This window comes from Aphanomyces invadans (genome assembly GCF_000520115.1).
Source record: "Aphanomyces invadans strain NJM9701 unplaced genomic scaffold supercont1.1, whole genome shotgun sequence".
In the NCBI taxonomy this organism is placed as follows: domain Eukaryota; phylum Oomycota; class Saprolegniomycetes; order Saprolegniales; family Verrucalvaceae; genus Aphanomyces; species Aphanomyces invadans.
The window spans coordinates 715,177-729,143 of record NW_008580146.1 but is presented as its reverse complement, the minus strand read 5'-3'; the positions used below and the strand labels follow the sequence as shown (position 1 = coordinate 729,143).

Here is a 13,967-nt window from a genome sequence, read left to right as displayed (position 1 = left end):
GTGGCATCTCGTTCTCGCTGGGAAGATCGCAAGGCATGACATGGTTTTTCGTGTACATCCGGTTAACCTTCGTTAACCGGAGGCTCGATCACAGTGTGCCTGCGGCCAAGATATGCAGTCGAGTATGCTGGCTCGTCACCCGACACTTGACGAAGAATTCGGGGCAGTTCAGTCCCCGAACAAGGATGTTGACTTCCTGCCACCGCCATCGGCGAAGGACATCACTCCCAACATGCACCTGAAGACCGACGCGCCAATCTCGCTGTCATTGTCGCTGTCGGACGGGCAGCACTTGGGCGACCTGTTGGCAAAGCACCTCACGATGATGACTGTGCTGGCACCCCTTCCTCAGTGGCAAGGTGTTGCATTGGCCAGAGTCAACACATGGGGACCACAGCAAGTGTTGCTGCAGGTCGAGCAGTTGCAGCACACAGACCAAGTGCGCCTGATCCTGTCCAGCGACCCTCGAACCCGTCAGACTCGTCAGGTCGAGCGTTCAATCCTTTATCGCATTCTGCGTAACATTCAAGAGCGCCTGCAGCCTGAAGAAAAGGTTCCTCAACGCCCTCGCCGACAGAATAGTACGTTTGACGACGACAAAGCGGACGTGGAACTGGCATCGTTGCGGCGCCAGCCCCTAGAACCAGGAGACTTGGAAGAAAAGGAAGACGTGTCGTCGCCAATCTATGCATTGCCGCGCACGCCAGTGTCGTGTGTCCCTGAGGAACTTGAATTCCCACCTGCGACGCCGCCGCCAGTGCCGTTGCATGCTCTCGATGGAGGTGCAGTTGACTGCATGGCCACAGAAAACTTCGACGACATGCCAACTCGAAAACGATCCAACACGCTGCGTTACCTCATCAACAAAGACGCCTTTGGCGGGATTGCATTCGAGGGGTACTTGAGCAAGAAAGGCGACTTGCTGGCGGCGTGGAAGAGTTGCTACTGTGTGCTGGAAGGGCTGACACTGGCGATTTACGACTCTCGAGAAGACTTCATGGCCGACGCCGGGCTGAAAGTGCGTGTCATCTTGGTCGACGTCAACGATGACGTGGCCAGGCCACACGGATTTGCCATCAAGACAGAAGGCCACAAAACTCTACACTTGGCGTCGCGAACGGCCTTTGAACAGGAGCAATGGGTTCGCGCAATCCGAGTACGTTGTCCTCGAAACCGAAAGCTTTGCGACTATGTTGTTGTAGCTACAACTGACTAAAGGCAACCGATTGCTCGCAGAAGACTACGTGGCGTTTGGGTCGCAGCCGATGGACGTCCCGGTGTTCTACTCGCTCCTGTCGAGTCTGCTCCGCGAAGAAATCTCGGACTTTCCTCTGCTCTGCCGCAGCATTCACCCGGATGTCCTCCTCACATCCAACTACCCGCCGATTGTGCCATTCTGGGGCCAGTATCGACGGTACGATGGTCTGCTACTCTTCATTTCGGCGCTGCTAGAGACAGTTGACGTCGAGTCGTTCGAGATGGCCGACTGCGTCCAGATCATGCCGGACAAACTTCCGACCGACTGCTTGGTCCCTGCGAGTCCCGCCATCCCACACACCAAGCGCCTTGTGGTCACGGGCAAAGAAACCTTAGCGATCAAGCAGCCAAGCAATGCGGATAGAGGAGGCGGCGACGTCCGCCGCGTGACACAGCTCTTTGTGCACGAACTCTGGCTCGATTACAAAGATCGGCTCGTGCGGTGGCATGTCAATGGCGACTCCGTCGCTCTCTCGGTCGCATTTGACGCTTGCGACAAGGTACTCGACAAATGCAAAGACGAAAACTGACTTTCCTATGCAGGGCAAAGGGCTTCGTCTGATCTTGCCTGGAGAGACGTCCGCCATCCACCAAAGCATTCCCGCAGGCACGTTCTACGTACAGCTCCTGAAAGCGCATTCGCTCGGGTTTGTCGATGGACCGGACAAGAACCGTGGCGTCTACGTCCGATGTGTGCTGGACGAAGGCACGCACATCGAGCGAACGCTGGACGGTCTCAAGACCAAGGAATCAGTCGATGTGAGAGCTGCAGCCCCAAGTCCGGCGACCCGCTTGCTTCGCGGGATTCAACGGGTTACGGGCACATCGATGGAGCGGCCGTTTGCCGCGTTTGGCGACAAGAGTGGCTGTGTGACTCAAATTGTGTATCACACCGACGCCCCCGAGTGGAATTCAAATGTTCGCCTGGCGTTTCCCGGCTGTCCGCGCGGTGGCCAGTATTTTTTACGCATCGAGGTGTACCAGAGTCGCTTCATGAAGTCGGACGTGTTGATTGGAGTGTGCAAAGTCAACTTGAGTCCGCACATGGCGCTCTTGGCGGGATCGGCCGAAGCCAAGGCCACCGGCGCGCTCTCTCGATGGTACACGTTGTCCTGTCGCAGTCCATGTCACTCGTCACGACGACAGGTACAACCTGTGCGATATCTACAACGATTGTAAAGAGTGGTGGGCGCCACCGACGGTCTTCCGCGGCAAGATTCAAATGAGTATTGTGTTTGCCCCACATGCGACAGCGTCGGTGGCCGTGAACGACGCGCCCGTGTACCCAGCCGCGGACCATGACGCCACCGAGCGCATGCGGGAATACTTCAGGTACATCCGAGTTGCCTCGAGAAGAGCAGCTGAAGCGGTTGGATAGCACACAAGACAAAATGCTGACGGCGTCGCCGGGGTCGATGCACGGCCTGGAGACCAACATGCCGTCGCTCCTCCGGTCCGTGAGCATCTCAGACGTCGTCCAGCGCGACAACTATGTCATTATGGGCAAGAAATCGCTGTTTGACATCCCAAAGCGGTATCAAGTGATTAAAGTGCTCGGGTCGGGGTCGTACGGCGAGGTGATAGCAGCCAGCGACACCCACTCGGGCGCGTCGGTCGCGATCAAGAAGGTCCCGCAAGCGTTCCGTGAGCTCCTGGACACGAAGCGCATCTTGCGTGAAGTGTGTCTGCTGCGCCAACTACGCCATCCGCACTTGATTCGTCTTTGGGACGTCCTTCGACCAACGCGGTGTCTCGAGATGGAGGACATTTATCTCGTCACGGATCTCATGGAGACAGATCTCCATCGCGTGATCCACTCGACGCAGACACTGAGTGACCAGCACGTGGGCTACTTCATGCTGCAGATCTTCCGCGCCCTCAAGTACCTCCACTCGGCCAACATTTTCCATCGCGACCTCAAACCGTCCAATATACTCCTCACGACGCAATGCGAAGTCAAAGTATGGTCCAGCCTTGTACAAAATGATGGCGTGGTTCACGCGGCGCTTGCTCTAGATTTGCGACCTTGGCTTGGCCAGGTCTCTCGAAGAAATGGCGCCGATCCACGAAAACTTGACCGAATATGTTGTTACGCGATGGTACCGAGCGCCAGAGGTGCTCCTGGACGGGTCTCGCTACGGCGCGTCCATCGATATGTGGTCGGCGGGGTGCATCTTGGTACGACCGTGACCGCTTCGTCGATCGGGACATCATGCGCGCGTAGGCAGAGATGCTCGGTCGAAAACCGCTCTTCCCGGGGAGCAGCACGGTCAACCAACTCGGGAAAATCTTCAACGTGCTCGGCACGCCGTCGCCTGCGTACGTGAATCAGCTTCTAAAACCGGCCGCCCAGCGGTGGGTTCAAAAGCAGACATACCGACCGGCGCTTGCGTTTTCGGAGCTGTACCCCCAAACCAACACCCTCGCGCTCGACCTCCTCTCGAAGCTCTTGACGTTTGACCCGAAGGCGCGACTCACGGCCGATCAAGCGCTCGCCCACCCGTACATTACCAGCATCGGTCTTCCGTACGACGGCACCATGGACATCTTCGTTGGCTCGGTGGATTCGTCGCACGAGAACGTGCCCGAGGTGAAGGAGGACATGCAGCGTGCGCTGTTTGACCAGGTATGTTATTTTCACCCGGAAGCGCTGGAGGCAGAGAAGCGGCTTGCCGCGCAGGACGTTCCTCACGCCGTCAGCCCGAGTGGACGGCTTCGACGGGCGGCAACATAAACCCAACAACCTCGATCTCTGTTGTGGTGGTCCAGAACGTAGTTGGAACGCCAGACAGATTCTTGTACGGCGGCTGGAATGGCGCGGATTCGATTCACGAGCCGTCCGTTCGAGTCGAGCGTGCGTGACGAGATAGTACACACGACAGTCGCATCGTCGCGTTCGATAGACTGTTGCGCAAACACAAACCGCGCCGCTGCTCACATTTCGTTGAAAGGATCCACGCCACCATGGCGCTAGAGCTGTCGGGACCGCAAGTACATCTCTCTCCAGCGTGTGTGCCAGTGGAGGATCTTGCTTGGATTCTGCCCCATTGTGCTGCGCATTCATCGTTTCACAACACTCAAATGTCCAAGCTATGGGAAATCGCGTCCTCGGTGAGCGTACGGTGGTCGTGGCGGTCGTGACTAGACTCATCATTGGGGTGCACTGATCGAGGTCGTCAATGCTTCCCGCGTTCACCACCCCGACAACACACCGCGAAAGGAAGCGATCGATGCATTTCCCCTTCCTGTGCTCATTTTTCCAGACCAGTACACACCCAAGAAAGGACAGCCCACACTTGGACGATTTGTTTCACAGTCTGTACTCCACAGTGTATGTCCAACACTACAGACAGGGATGGTCGACGTGAAGTCGTCCGTCCGCCGTCTATCTTAGCGGTAACGCTTTCCACGTCGCGCTCGGTCGCGCGTGCATGCAAGACAGCCTCATTCAACCCTTGCATACGACAACAGGGACGCGCAGAACCTACAGCACTTGAGTCGCTTGGCTCGGCGACCGTCGTCGCTGTCATCCAACTGCCGTCCACGTCGACATCGTCCCCACAAACTACCGTCGTCGTGTGACGTCGGCGCAAGTCGTTCGCGTCGCCGTCCGCCGTCGATTGCGAATCTGACAAAATTGAACGCTTGTTTCTTTGGGTTCGAAATTCCGGTTGAAGTTGATGAAATGGACCAATCACCGGTCGAGTTCCCTCCTATATCAGTAGCCGCGCGGGAGGACGACGACGACGACGGGGCGGCCGATGATCGCCGCGACGACGTTGGTGGACGCGCAACACCAGGCGCTAGGCGGGGCACCACCATCGCCGAAAACCAATGGGTTTACAACGCGATGGCAAACGTTGCGCGCGTGGCGTGCGTCCCGGGCGAGATGCGGGGGTTTCTCAACTGATTCGCGAAACGGTCCAGCATTCGACGGATCTCGTTTTGACCGAGTCAGTCGCGATTGCGGTTTCGCCCTAGAACTGTTTCCACGGCCCACACGCGCGGCCCAAGCAGGAGGATCACTCCGCGATGACCGATCCCAAGCACAAAAGCACGGTCAACATCACGACAGGGGCGCATGTCCGCCGGCAGATCCCGGACTGGGAACGCAAGTTTCAGTGCCCCCATCCGCATTGCGGCAAACGATTCACGCGCAAGTTCTCCATGACCGAGCACATCAAAACGCATACAGGCGACAAACCACACGAGTGCACAGTTGTGGGATGCGGGAAGAAGTTTACGACGGCAGGCAACCTCGCGCGGCATCGCAAGATCCACGACGGGCTGTTCAACGACAAGGCAGACGCGTTGTCGCCGTCATCTTCGTCGTCGTCGACGTCGAACCGATTGGTGTCCAGGCGATCGTCCGAGTCGTTCCCGCAGCTACAAGCGAGGACCCCGCCGGGTCTCTGTCACGCTGCGTCCATCGACTTTCACAACCCCACACTTCAGAGCCATATTGATTCGCACCATCCCACGCATCCCTCGTCGGCGATCTCCGCTCATTTGCAGAAACGTCGTGCATCGCTGCCTGCCACTCTCCTTGGTGCACACGTGCGCTACCAACCTCCACACCACCCCGACGCGATCCTGGGGAACAACAACGACGACCACCTTCTCTTTGACGAGGCAACAATCCACCGAGCGAAGATGGATGCAATCCGAGATTTTGAAACGGGGCACAACCCCATGAATAAGTTTCATCAGCACCACCAACAGCCTCAAACGTCATACTGCCAGCAGTCGACGTGGAATATGCCGTCTCAGCAATCATGTTTCGGCAATACGAACAACTACATGAAGCACACGCGGAGTCAGAGCTTGACGCACCAGCAACTCCACTCGCACCTCCAGGCCATGCAGCAGCAGCAGCCGTATGGGTTCAAGTTTATGCATGGAGCCAACGGGTCATCCCATGAAAGAGGCCCACAACCCACAGACGTCGATTTTCTCCTTCAGGAAGACGACGAGGACAACCAGATGAAGACGTCGCCGGTCGAGTTGAAAGGGCTGCCGAGGCCATCGCCGTGGTCGTCTTCCAGCGGATACAATGGTGGCGCGTTGCCGCAACGATCGTTTGACCCCGAGATGATTCCACCCCCGCTGGATTTCGACGGAAGCTTCAACATGAATGATCCATTCTTCGACGAGAACGCCATCATCGACATGCTCTTTGGCGGCGACCGAAACGACCTTCCACAACAGCAGCACCCGACGCAAGTCGAGCCAACAGTCACGATATTTCACCAAGAACAACCAACGTTTGGCGGAAGGGCTTAAACAGTCAAAGGAGACGATAGGTAGTAGCAGGTAGCGCACACCGGGTGTAGCACAGTCACGAAGGGCGCAGGTACACACGTGGTAAATGGACAAATATACGTAAAGGGATGATTCATTCACAAGCTTAAATACAATGGGTGGACGCTTCCAGAGACCTACAAGTCTGTTTTTGTCGAGTGGATCGGCGCTGCTACAGGGATGGCGACGTGGGCCGGTTGGACCAGCAGATCACTGTCGCTTGTGGCTCGTCTCCGTTCCCGTATCTTCGCAAGCAATACCTCGCGTCGAGTCTTCCACGAGCAATAGGCATACGCTCCCATGGCAACAAGCACAGCGAACGCAGAGATGTACGTGAGGACGAGCACCGCAGATGCCATGCACTCTCTTTGCAGGTTCAACCCCTTTCTTCGAATTATCCGGATGACAGAATTGTTCTTTGAAGATTGATGAAGAGGACAAGCCGCTTATATAATTCATCTATATTGCTTGTCGTTTATTGCTTCCACAAGAATTCGCTCGTTCGATGCTCGCTGTCAACCTGAATGAACTTGTGGTGCCGAGAGCAACACGAGGCTCATTGCAATGTGTGCTGCGTTGCAAGGGCATGCATGCTGTCGTGAACCACAACAAACTCATTTTTAGTGAAATGAACCTTTGATGGTTGGGAATACTTTGTGCTTGCAATACATTCGATGCTGCATTGGTACAAATATGCATTGGGCCTTCGCTCTGTGATGCACAGTCAAGCTTAGTACGCTTCAGAGGGGGTCGTGGAAAGGTTTACAGGAAGTGTGGACGATTGCGAGGGGTTCCTGTGGCTGGTGCTTTTCGATGGAAATTCGACATTATTTGGCAAAATTGGGCCGGAAAATTCAAATTTGTCGTGGGTCGAGTGCTCTGATTGGCCGCCTCATGGCGTCTTGTACCAGCATAAAGTAAGTCACCATGCCAAGCATTCACCCCACTTTCACCGAGGCTAAGGCGCTCCATGCGACACACGCGACTGACAAAGACTTGCTGCCCATCTACCTGGACTTGACAGCAGACTTAGACACCCCAGTGAGCGTCTACTTGAAGCTGCGCCAGCAACAAACTGGTGTCGTGAAGCAGTCCTTCCTGCTCGAGTCCATCTTGCCAGGCGAAAACATTGCTCGGTATTCGTTGATCGGCACGGACCCATTGAAGACGTTGGAATCTGGTCCCAACTGCGCGTTCAAGGGTGATCCACTCGCTCAACTGGAGAAGGAGATGAAGACGTTTCGTGTGGTGAATCTTCCCGAACTAAATGTGCCCATGACAGGAGGCGCCGTGGGGTAAAGATCGACATGCCCCCGTCTACTTCTTGAGGAACTGTCAATATGGTTGCATGTAGGTATTGCAGCTTCGACGCAGTGCGCCACTTTGAGCCGACGGTCGGTCCGTTTGTCGACAAGCAGACCGACATTTTTGGCATCCCCGAAAGCATGTACATGCTGTTCAACACGATCGTCGTGTTTGACCACGTTTTTCACTCGCTCAAAGTGGTGACCCACGTCAACATCCATGGCGATTTTGAGTCGGAGTACCATGCCGCCACGGAGCGCATCTTCGCCATCCAGAGGCACCTTGATGCACCACTGGCTCACTCCAGCAGCAGTGCCCACGTAAACGACAAGGCAGCGCTGGTACGCCACGACCGTGTCGACTTTTCATGACGTGGCACGTGTTTTTCTCCAGACGGAAGTGGACTACGAGGCCATTTCGAACGTTGGTCGCGACAACTACATGAACTTCGTCACGACATTGAAGGAACACATCGTCGACGGCGACATCTTTCAAGCAGTGCCGTCACACGTAAGTCGCCACACCCCACCTCATTCATCCATGATTGCTCTCTAGCGCCTCAACATCCCGCTGCCGGACACCGTGACAAGCTTCGACCTGTATCGCCAAATGCGCGTGATCAACCCATCGCCTTACATGTTTTATTTGGATTTTGGCGACGGCCTCGAGGTATACGAAGTGGTTTTGTGTCAATATGATGGTGATGGCTTTCGTAGGTGGTTGGTGCGTCCCCGGAAATGCTGGTCAAAGTGAGCCAAGAGCGCATCGTGGAGACTCACCCAATTGCTGGCACACGGTAAACTCGATGATGCAGAGGTGGGCAGGGGATAACAGCGACATAGCCGCCGCGGACTTACTGCGGCCGACGACGACGCGCTCGCAGAAGAACTGCTCGCAGATGAAAAGGTTTGAATGTCGTCGTTGTCGAGTGTACGTCAAATGCACGATGCGTTAGGAACGTGCGGAGCACATCATGCTGGTCGACTTGGGCCGAAACGATGTCGGACGCGTGGCAGTACCTGGGTCTGTGCGAGTGGAAGCACTCATGAAGATCGAAAAGTACTCGCACGTGATGCACATTGTGTCGGTGGTGAAAGGCGACTTGCGCGAAGACAAAACTATCTACGACGCCTACCGTGCGATCTTTCCGGCTGGAACTCTCACGGGGGCCCCAAAGGTCAAGGCGATGCAGCTCATTTGTGGCCTCGAAAAAGAGCGACGCGGAATCTATGGCGGGTCGGTCGGGTACGTCGGGTTCAACGGGGTGCTGGACACGGCGATTGCTATTCGAACAATTGTTGTCCACAACAACCGCGTGTACTGCCAAGCCGGCGCTGGGATTGTGTACGACTCGGACCCTGCGGCCGAGTACCACGAAACCATCATTAAGCTCGGGTCGGCGGTTCGCACGGTCGAGAAATGCGTGCACCACAAGGAATCGAACCCGTAGATCGGTATCAGAGTACCTCCGCAGGTGCTGTTGTGACAAAGTCTAACGACAACGATATTTCACGTTGTGCTAAGCGATGATGTTCAGTGAACCGTGATGGAACTCAGACTGTAGCATGGTAGTCTGGTGGTGTGTGAACCGCTGCGGACGACCCTTTGTAGCGATGCAGCTACCTTCTGTACATCTTGTAGCACCGTGGTATCCCGCCAAAGAAGATTATGCATTCTTACTTGCGCAGCGCGCTTTCTCTTCCCATCACATCCACCTGCGTCTGTCGGTTCGCAAATGCGATGATGCGGTGAACGAGCTGAACAAGACTTTGTTGGAAAAATATTCGATTGTAAAGTACCTTTAAAACCATATACGTCGTGCCTCTAACCTCCGAGATTTTCACCGTGAAATAGTGTGACCTCGCTGGCCGAAACGTGGGTCGGACGGAGGTGGACGCATTTGGAAATCGGCGCGGTCGAGTTGACGCCGGCCGATGGAGTCAGGAGCAAAGGGCGGGTATGCGGCACACACGGCGTCCGAAGCACCCTCCCCTGTAAAAGTAACTCGGCCAAGGAAAAAGCACGACGACGACGTGGACCATCGGTATACCAGCCGCAAACGTGGCAGACGCGAGAAGGATTTGGACGGTGGTCATCACTCGCTTACAAAGTATTTGGACGAACCCCGCGAACACCATCGTTCATCTGTGGGAGAAAAAGCTGAATCTACGTCAAATGGGAATGTGTCAGCCGCAGGAATCGGCCCGTCTGTCCCACCTGGTGCTGTGTTGTTCCTGACCCATCCTGGGCGCGACGAAATCGCCAGCGGCAAGTCGCTGCTCGACTTGATGCGACGATCCAGCCGACTAAAGTCGAAACGACGAGACGATCCTCGAATGGAAGAAGCCTACTTTGCCGTTCATGATACTGTTTTGGTCCCTCAGGGCCTGGTGGACAAAATCGACGCCAAGCTGAAGGACGACTTTCTCGCCAAAGTTGTGGCCGACCACACAAACAACTGGATCCAAATGAGCAACTTTGTGAACAATCGCGAATTTATGCAGAATCTCGTACAAGTCGTCCAGCCACGTTACCCATGTCCCTACCCAACTCTCTTGGACGAAGTCCTCATTTCGTTCCTATTCCAGCGCCCCGAGGTAGACTTGAATCTCGCGTTTGATGGCTAACAACGTATTTGCAGTACGCTGACACGTTACTCAAGCCACTTATTCAACGTCTCTCACACAGCAATGAGCCCGTTGCAGCCGACAAGCACTCTCTCGTCCTTGCGATGCAACGGCACATTGCCCAGCTCAAGCGCAATCACGGCCACGGCGACATGGCAGCGCTATCGACGCGGCATCAAATTGCGACATTGGCCATCATGAAGACGCTCTTTGAAGGAAACGACAACCTGCTCTTGCTTCCGTGGATCCTTACCTGTCTGCACGCGTGCACGGACTCGTTGCTGCATGTTATTGTAGCCAAAGTGACCAATTCGATCGGGTGCTTGGCGCTTCTCCAGCCTGACCCGCACAACTTGCAATGGCTGCGCATGTGGCAGCAAGAACACTGGGACGTTCCGCATGCCGACGTGCAACTGGAAGGGTTGGTGCGACTGGAACGAAAGCAGCTCCACGACGCCCCTGCCGACCGTTCCTGTGGGTCGTTCCACCGTGCCGTCGTTCGTGAAGCGCTCAACCAGTTTGGCAATCAACCGCAGAACCGATTTCATTTGTTTGGCGAAGCGTTTGACGCGTTTTTCGACCGTGCGACGGCCATGGACAGCTTTCCGCTCTTGGAAGACACCGTGCAGAAATACCCACCACCGTACCCCAACGACACTTCTTACACTCATCCCGTGGTTGCCATGATTGGCCTCTTCAAGCAGACAGTTCCGGTCGGGAGCCCGTGGTTCGTCGGCCATTTGTGGCCGTTCGTTTTGCAACGTTATTGCGACGTGGCTACCCTTCGCACCATCTTCCAAGAGCATGTGTTGCCGCTAGTGTTTGGCACCGCTGACACTGGGAGTCGGGACCCAATGCTGGTAGGCATGGAACCACTGGTGACGTTTCTGGACGCAGTCCACACTGTCAGCATATCGACCGCAAGAGAAGTGTTTCAGGTGTGGGCTCAAGTGTGGATGGATTCTTCGTTTGATGTCCCCACTCCCGTTCTCCTGACGCTGCTTTGTGTGGCGTTGGGTCTGCAGCACGGACACTGGACGACCTTGGCTGGTGCAGCCGTTGTCGACGAATTCTGCAAATTTACAAGTGCCATCGGCCATGCATTCTTTGCGTCCCTCATGGCGCACACGCCGGCGCCTAATTTGTCGCCGATCTCGTGGCTTTTGCGAGCTGTCCTCTTGAGCAAAGGTGGGTTGTCACCGAATCTCGTCGTACCCCTATGCCAACAAGTTTTGGTTCATTTGCCGGAGAAGCCGTCTGTGCAATGGAATGCGATGTTCCAACGGGTCCTCGCGATGGCCCTAGTGGTTGAGGAGGGCTCACCGGCTGCAGCAGACTCTGCAACGTTTTACGACTCAGAAACCAGCACTGTTGTACCGTTCCCTCGGCTTACGCCTTCCATCCATCAAACCACGGACCCCGTCATTGTGTCCCGCCTCCAGGTCTTGACTGCGTTGGTACGTGGGAAGGTGATGCGTCCCAAGCATGTCTTGACAATCATTGTAGGTCCTCGACGACTGCCACCCAACGGCCGCGCAATTTATCCGTCGCCAACTTCTGTCGGACTCTTCCTTTCAAGCGCTTCTCGACTTGGCTTCATCCACCTGCCGCGACGTCGCGAGTCACACGCTGACGCTTCTGTTGGAGCTCGTCCCACCCGCCTCCGAAGACATCGGTGTGTCGCCTTTCAGTCAGGAATTCGTCGTCGAAGCTCTTGCGCGGTTGGTGAGCTCCCCGCAACAAGATGTGTGCAAAGGGGCCCTTTCAGTCCTGGATCGATTGGCAGCTCAGCACCCCGACCTGCTGCCACTTCAGCTCCTGGGGCATTGTGTTAGTAGCTCCGTCATCGACGTATCAACCATCGTCCACCTCACAAACGTCACCAAGCAAAGTATGTCTCGAATGGCCGTTGAAGCCCGTTGCTGGCGAGATGTGGTCCAGTTCATCGACCGCCAATTCCTGCTCTGCATGGTTGGGCAATGGCAAGATGCGTCGCCTCAACACGTCGCCCTCCTGATGCTGCGGCATATGTGCCACGCTGACCTCCGCCCTGAATGGTCCAAGTTGATCTGCCACGGAATCCGAACGATGGAGACGTCGACCGAGCCACTGTGCCTCATCCAGCTCGACATTGTGCTCTGGATAGTGTCGCACGATTCAGACCACCGCTTTCGACCGGACTTTGAGCTCGCGAACGCCCACCAACAAGTCGAACGGCTGCTAATACTCCCGCGGTGGCAGGTGCCGTCGGTCATAACGATGGCGCGCCAAGCATTGAAAGGTTTAGAAGCCTACATGGCTGTAGAGAGCGCCGCGCAAGTTGCGGCGGTCAGGGGTTGACAAGTGGCCCGAAATATAATTCAATCTATACAATGGTTTTGTATAGTATAAAAATGACTCGGCTGTGCCCTCTCCATTCGATTTTGCACAAGGTGCGACGATGGCAGGGAAACTCCTGACGCCGCTCGAAATCGAGGGAATGTTCGACAGCGCCATCAAGACTATCGAGTCGCTGTACGAAGGCAAAGAAAAGTCGAACAAGGAACCGCGGTCAAGTGCTGCGCCCTCGACAGGAAAGGCTGTTACGGCTGAAGTGCAACCCAGTCGGCACAAGAAGCGGTGCCCATTGCATCCATACTCGTCGTTCAAGAATCAAAAGTTGCTCGTCGCGCTGGCCAAACTTGTTCGCGCAGATCAGGCAAAGACGTCGGTGTACACTAGCATGCCAGCACTGTTCACTGTCCCGGATCGAGAACCGTGGCCACCAACGCTTCGTGGAGGGACAGTCAACATCCAAGGGTTTCGAACCGCTAAAGCAAAGGGAAAAATCCATCCGAAGATCGTCAAGAAGCTCGACGCGATCAAGTTTGTGTGGGACCTCCACCAGCACAAATGGGACGTAAATCTGTGGGGCCTCCGCATCTACAGGTCTGCCTACGACCCGCAACTGAACATCCCTCCAACGTTCGTGGTCGGTGACAAAGACCCTGCCTTTCCTCGTGACTTGTGGAAGTTCCCGCTCGGACAGTGGGTGGCCGACATTAAAGCCAACATTTGCACGGTCCCCGAAGACAAGAAGCGGCTATTGGGACAAGTTGGACTGGTCTGGGTTGAATGATCAGTTGCTGGTTTGGCGTCGCACATGACGAAACAAAATCTCTGCACTTGAGGCCCATGGGCTGCGCCACGTCCGACCCAAGTCGTACGGATTCCTTCCTGTGCAGATCCTGCTTTGCCTCGAAGCCGCACAGCAGGCATTGGTCGGTACATGTTTGCAACCCCGGCGTAGCCAAGGACCGCTCAGACCGTCGCCTAAGCTAGCTCATTCATGCATGTCATTCAACTCAAATGCCATCAGTTTGGCTATGAAGACGATAGAATGCATCTCCAACAGCTCTCATTCCTTGCCACCAACATCTCGCGAAAAGCAGCCATCTACATCAACGCACACTTAATGAATCCTGTGACACAGACGAC

At 55.6% G+C, this 13,967-nt stretch overlaps 5 protein-coding genes across 7 annotated transcripts; 4 read left to right on the top strand and 1 right to left on the bottom strand.

Moving 5' to 3' along the window:
* The first annotated feature begins 104 nt into the window (after positions 1-104).
* H310_00209 (CMGC/MAPK protein kinase) lies at positions 105-4,323 on the top strand. Of its 3 annotated transcripts, XM_008862889.1 has the most exons (8): positions 105-1,156; positions 1,203-1,757; positions 1,801-2,357; positions 2,404-2,589; positions 2,636-3,218; positions 3,274-3,435; positions 3,482-3,883; positions 3,938-4,323. In XM_008862889.1, the coding sequence occupies exons 1-8, from the start codon at positions 113-115 to the stop codon at positions 3,989-3,991; spliced, it is 3,543 nt and encodes a 1,180-aa protein (XP_008861111.1). In that variant the 5' UTR covers positions 105-112; the 3' UTR covers positions 3,992-4,323. The 3 variants fall into 3 exon arrangements, with proteins under 3 accessions (XP_008861111.1, XP_008861110.1, XP_008861112.1); XM_008862888.1 differs by having other exon boundaries at positions 3,482-4,323; XM_008862890.1 differs by having other exon boundaries at positions 3,274-4,323.
* Positions 4,324-5,218: 895 nt separating this feature from the next.
* On the top strand, positions 5,219-6,940 carry H310_00208 (hypothetical protein). The gene has a single exon (XM_008862887.1). It carries the CDS (start codon positions 5,290-5,292, stop codon positions 6,538-6,540), a length of 1,251 nt encoding a protein of 416 aa, XP_008861109.1. The 5' UTR covers positions 5,219-5,289; the 3' UTR covers positions 6,541-6,940.
* Positions 6,941-7,470: 530 nt separating this feature from the next.
* On the top strand, positions 7,471-9,404 carry H310_00207 (anthranilate synthase component I). The gene is made up of 7 exons (XM_008862886.1): positions 7,471-7,853; positions 7,913-8,204; positions 8,257-8,373; positions 8,419-8,532; positions 8,580-8,659; positions 8,706-8,769; positions 8,819-9,404. Exons 1-7 carry the CDS (start codon positions 7,486-7,488, stop codon positions 9,311-9,313), a joined length of 1,530 nt encoding a protein of 509 aa, XP_008861108.1. The 5' UTR covers positions 7,471-7,485; the 3' UTR covers positions 9,314-9,404.
* A 327-nt stretch (positions 9,405-9,731) lies between these two features.
* H310_00206 (hypothetical protein) lies at positions 9,732-12,875 on the top strand. The gene is made up of 3 exons (XM_008862885.1): positions 9,732-10,460; positions 10,505-11,947; positions 11,997-12,875. The coding sequence occupies exons 1-3, from the start codon at positions 9,798-9,800 to the stop codon at positions 12,828-12,830; spliced, it is 2,940 nt and encodes a 979-aa protein (XP_008861107.1). The 5' UTR covers positions 9,732-9,797; the 3' UTR covers positions 12,831-12,875.
* A 243-nt stretch (positions 12,876-13,118) lies between these two features.
* On the bottom strand, positions 13,119-13,872 carry H310_00205 (hypothetical protein). The gene has a single exon (XM_008862884.1). The coding sequence runs from the start codon at positions 13,758-13,760 to the stop codon at positions 13,425-13,427; it is 336 nt and encodes a 111-aa protein (XP_008861106.1). The 5' UTR covers positions 13,761-13,872; the 3' UTR covers positions 13,119-13,424.
* Between the last annotated feature and the right edge of the window lie 95 nt (positions 13,873-13,967).

What these genes read in the sequence shown, in the direction of transcription:
- H310_00208 (XM_008862887.1), top strand. Translation starts at nt 5,290, where the DNA reads ATGACCGATCCCAAGCACAAAAGCACGGTCAACATCACGACAGGGGCG.
- H310_00205 (XM_008862884.1), bottom strand. Translation starts at nt 13,760, where the DNA reads ATGTACCGACCAATGCCTGCTGTGCGGCTTCGAGGCAAAGCAGGATCT.
- H310_00209 (XM_008862888.1), top strand. Translation starts at nt 113, where the DNA reads ATGCAGTCGAGTATGCTGGCTCGTCACCCGACACTTGACGAAGAATTC. An exon ending in AATGGGTTCGCGCAATCCGA is followed by an intron (nt 1,157 to 1,202) that starts GTACGTTGTCCT and finishes ATGTTGTTGTAG; the next exon opens with CTACAACTGACTAAAGGCAA. An exon ending in CGACGCAATGCGAAGTCAAA is followed by an intron (nt 3,219 to 3,273) that starts GTATGGTCCAGC and finishes CGCTTGCTCTAG; the next exon opens with ATTTGCGACCTTGGCTTGGC.
- H310_00206 (XM_008862885.1), top strand. Translation starts at nt 9,798, where the DNA reads ATGGAGTCAGGAGCAAAGGGCGGGTATGCGGCACACACGGCGTCCGAA. An exon ending in TCCTATTCCAGCGCCCCGAG is followed by an intron (nt 10,461 to 10,504) that starts GTAGACTTGAAT and finishes ACGTATTTGCAG; the next exon opens with TACGCTGACACGTTACTCAA. An exon ending in TCCAGGTCTTGACTGCGTTG is followed by an intron (nt 11,948 to 11,996) that starts GTACGTGGGAAG and finishes CAATCATTGTAG; the next exon opens with GTCCTCGACGACTGCCACCC.
- H310_00207 (XM_008862886.1), top strand. Translation starts at nt 7,486, where the DNA reads ATGCCAAGCATTCACCCCACTTTCACCGAGGCTAAGGCGCTCCATGCG. An exon ending in ATGACAGGAGGCGCCGTGGG is followed by an intron (nt 7,854 to 7,912) that starts GTAAAGATCGAC and finishes GGTTGCATGTAG; the next exon opens with GTATTGCAGCTTCGACGCAG. An exon ending in ATTTTGGCGACGGCCTCGAG is followed by an intron (nt 8,533 to 8,579) that starts GTATACGAAGTG and finishes TGGCTTTCGTAG; the next exon opens with GTGGTTGGTGCGTCCCCGGA.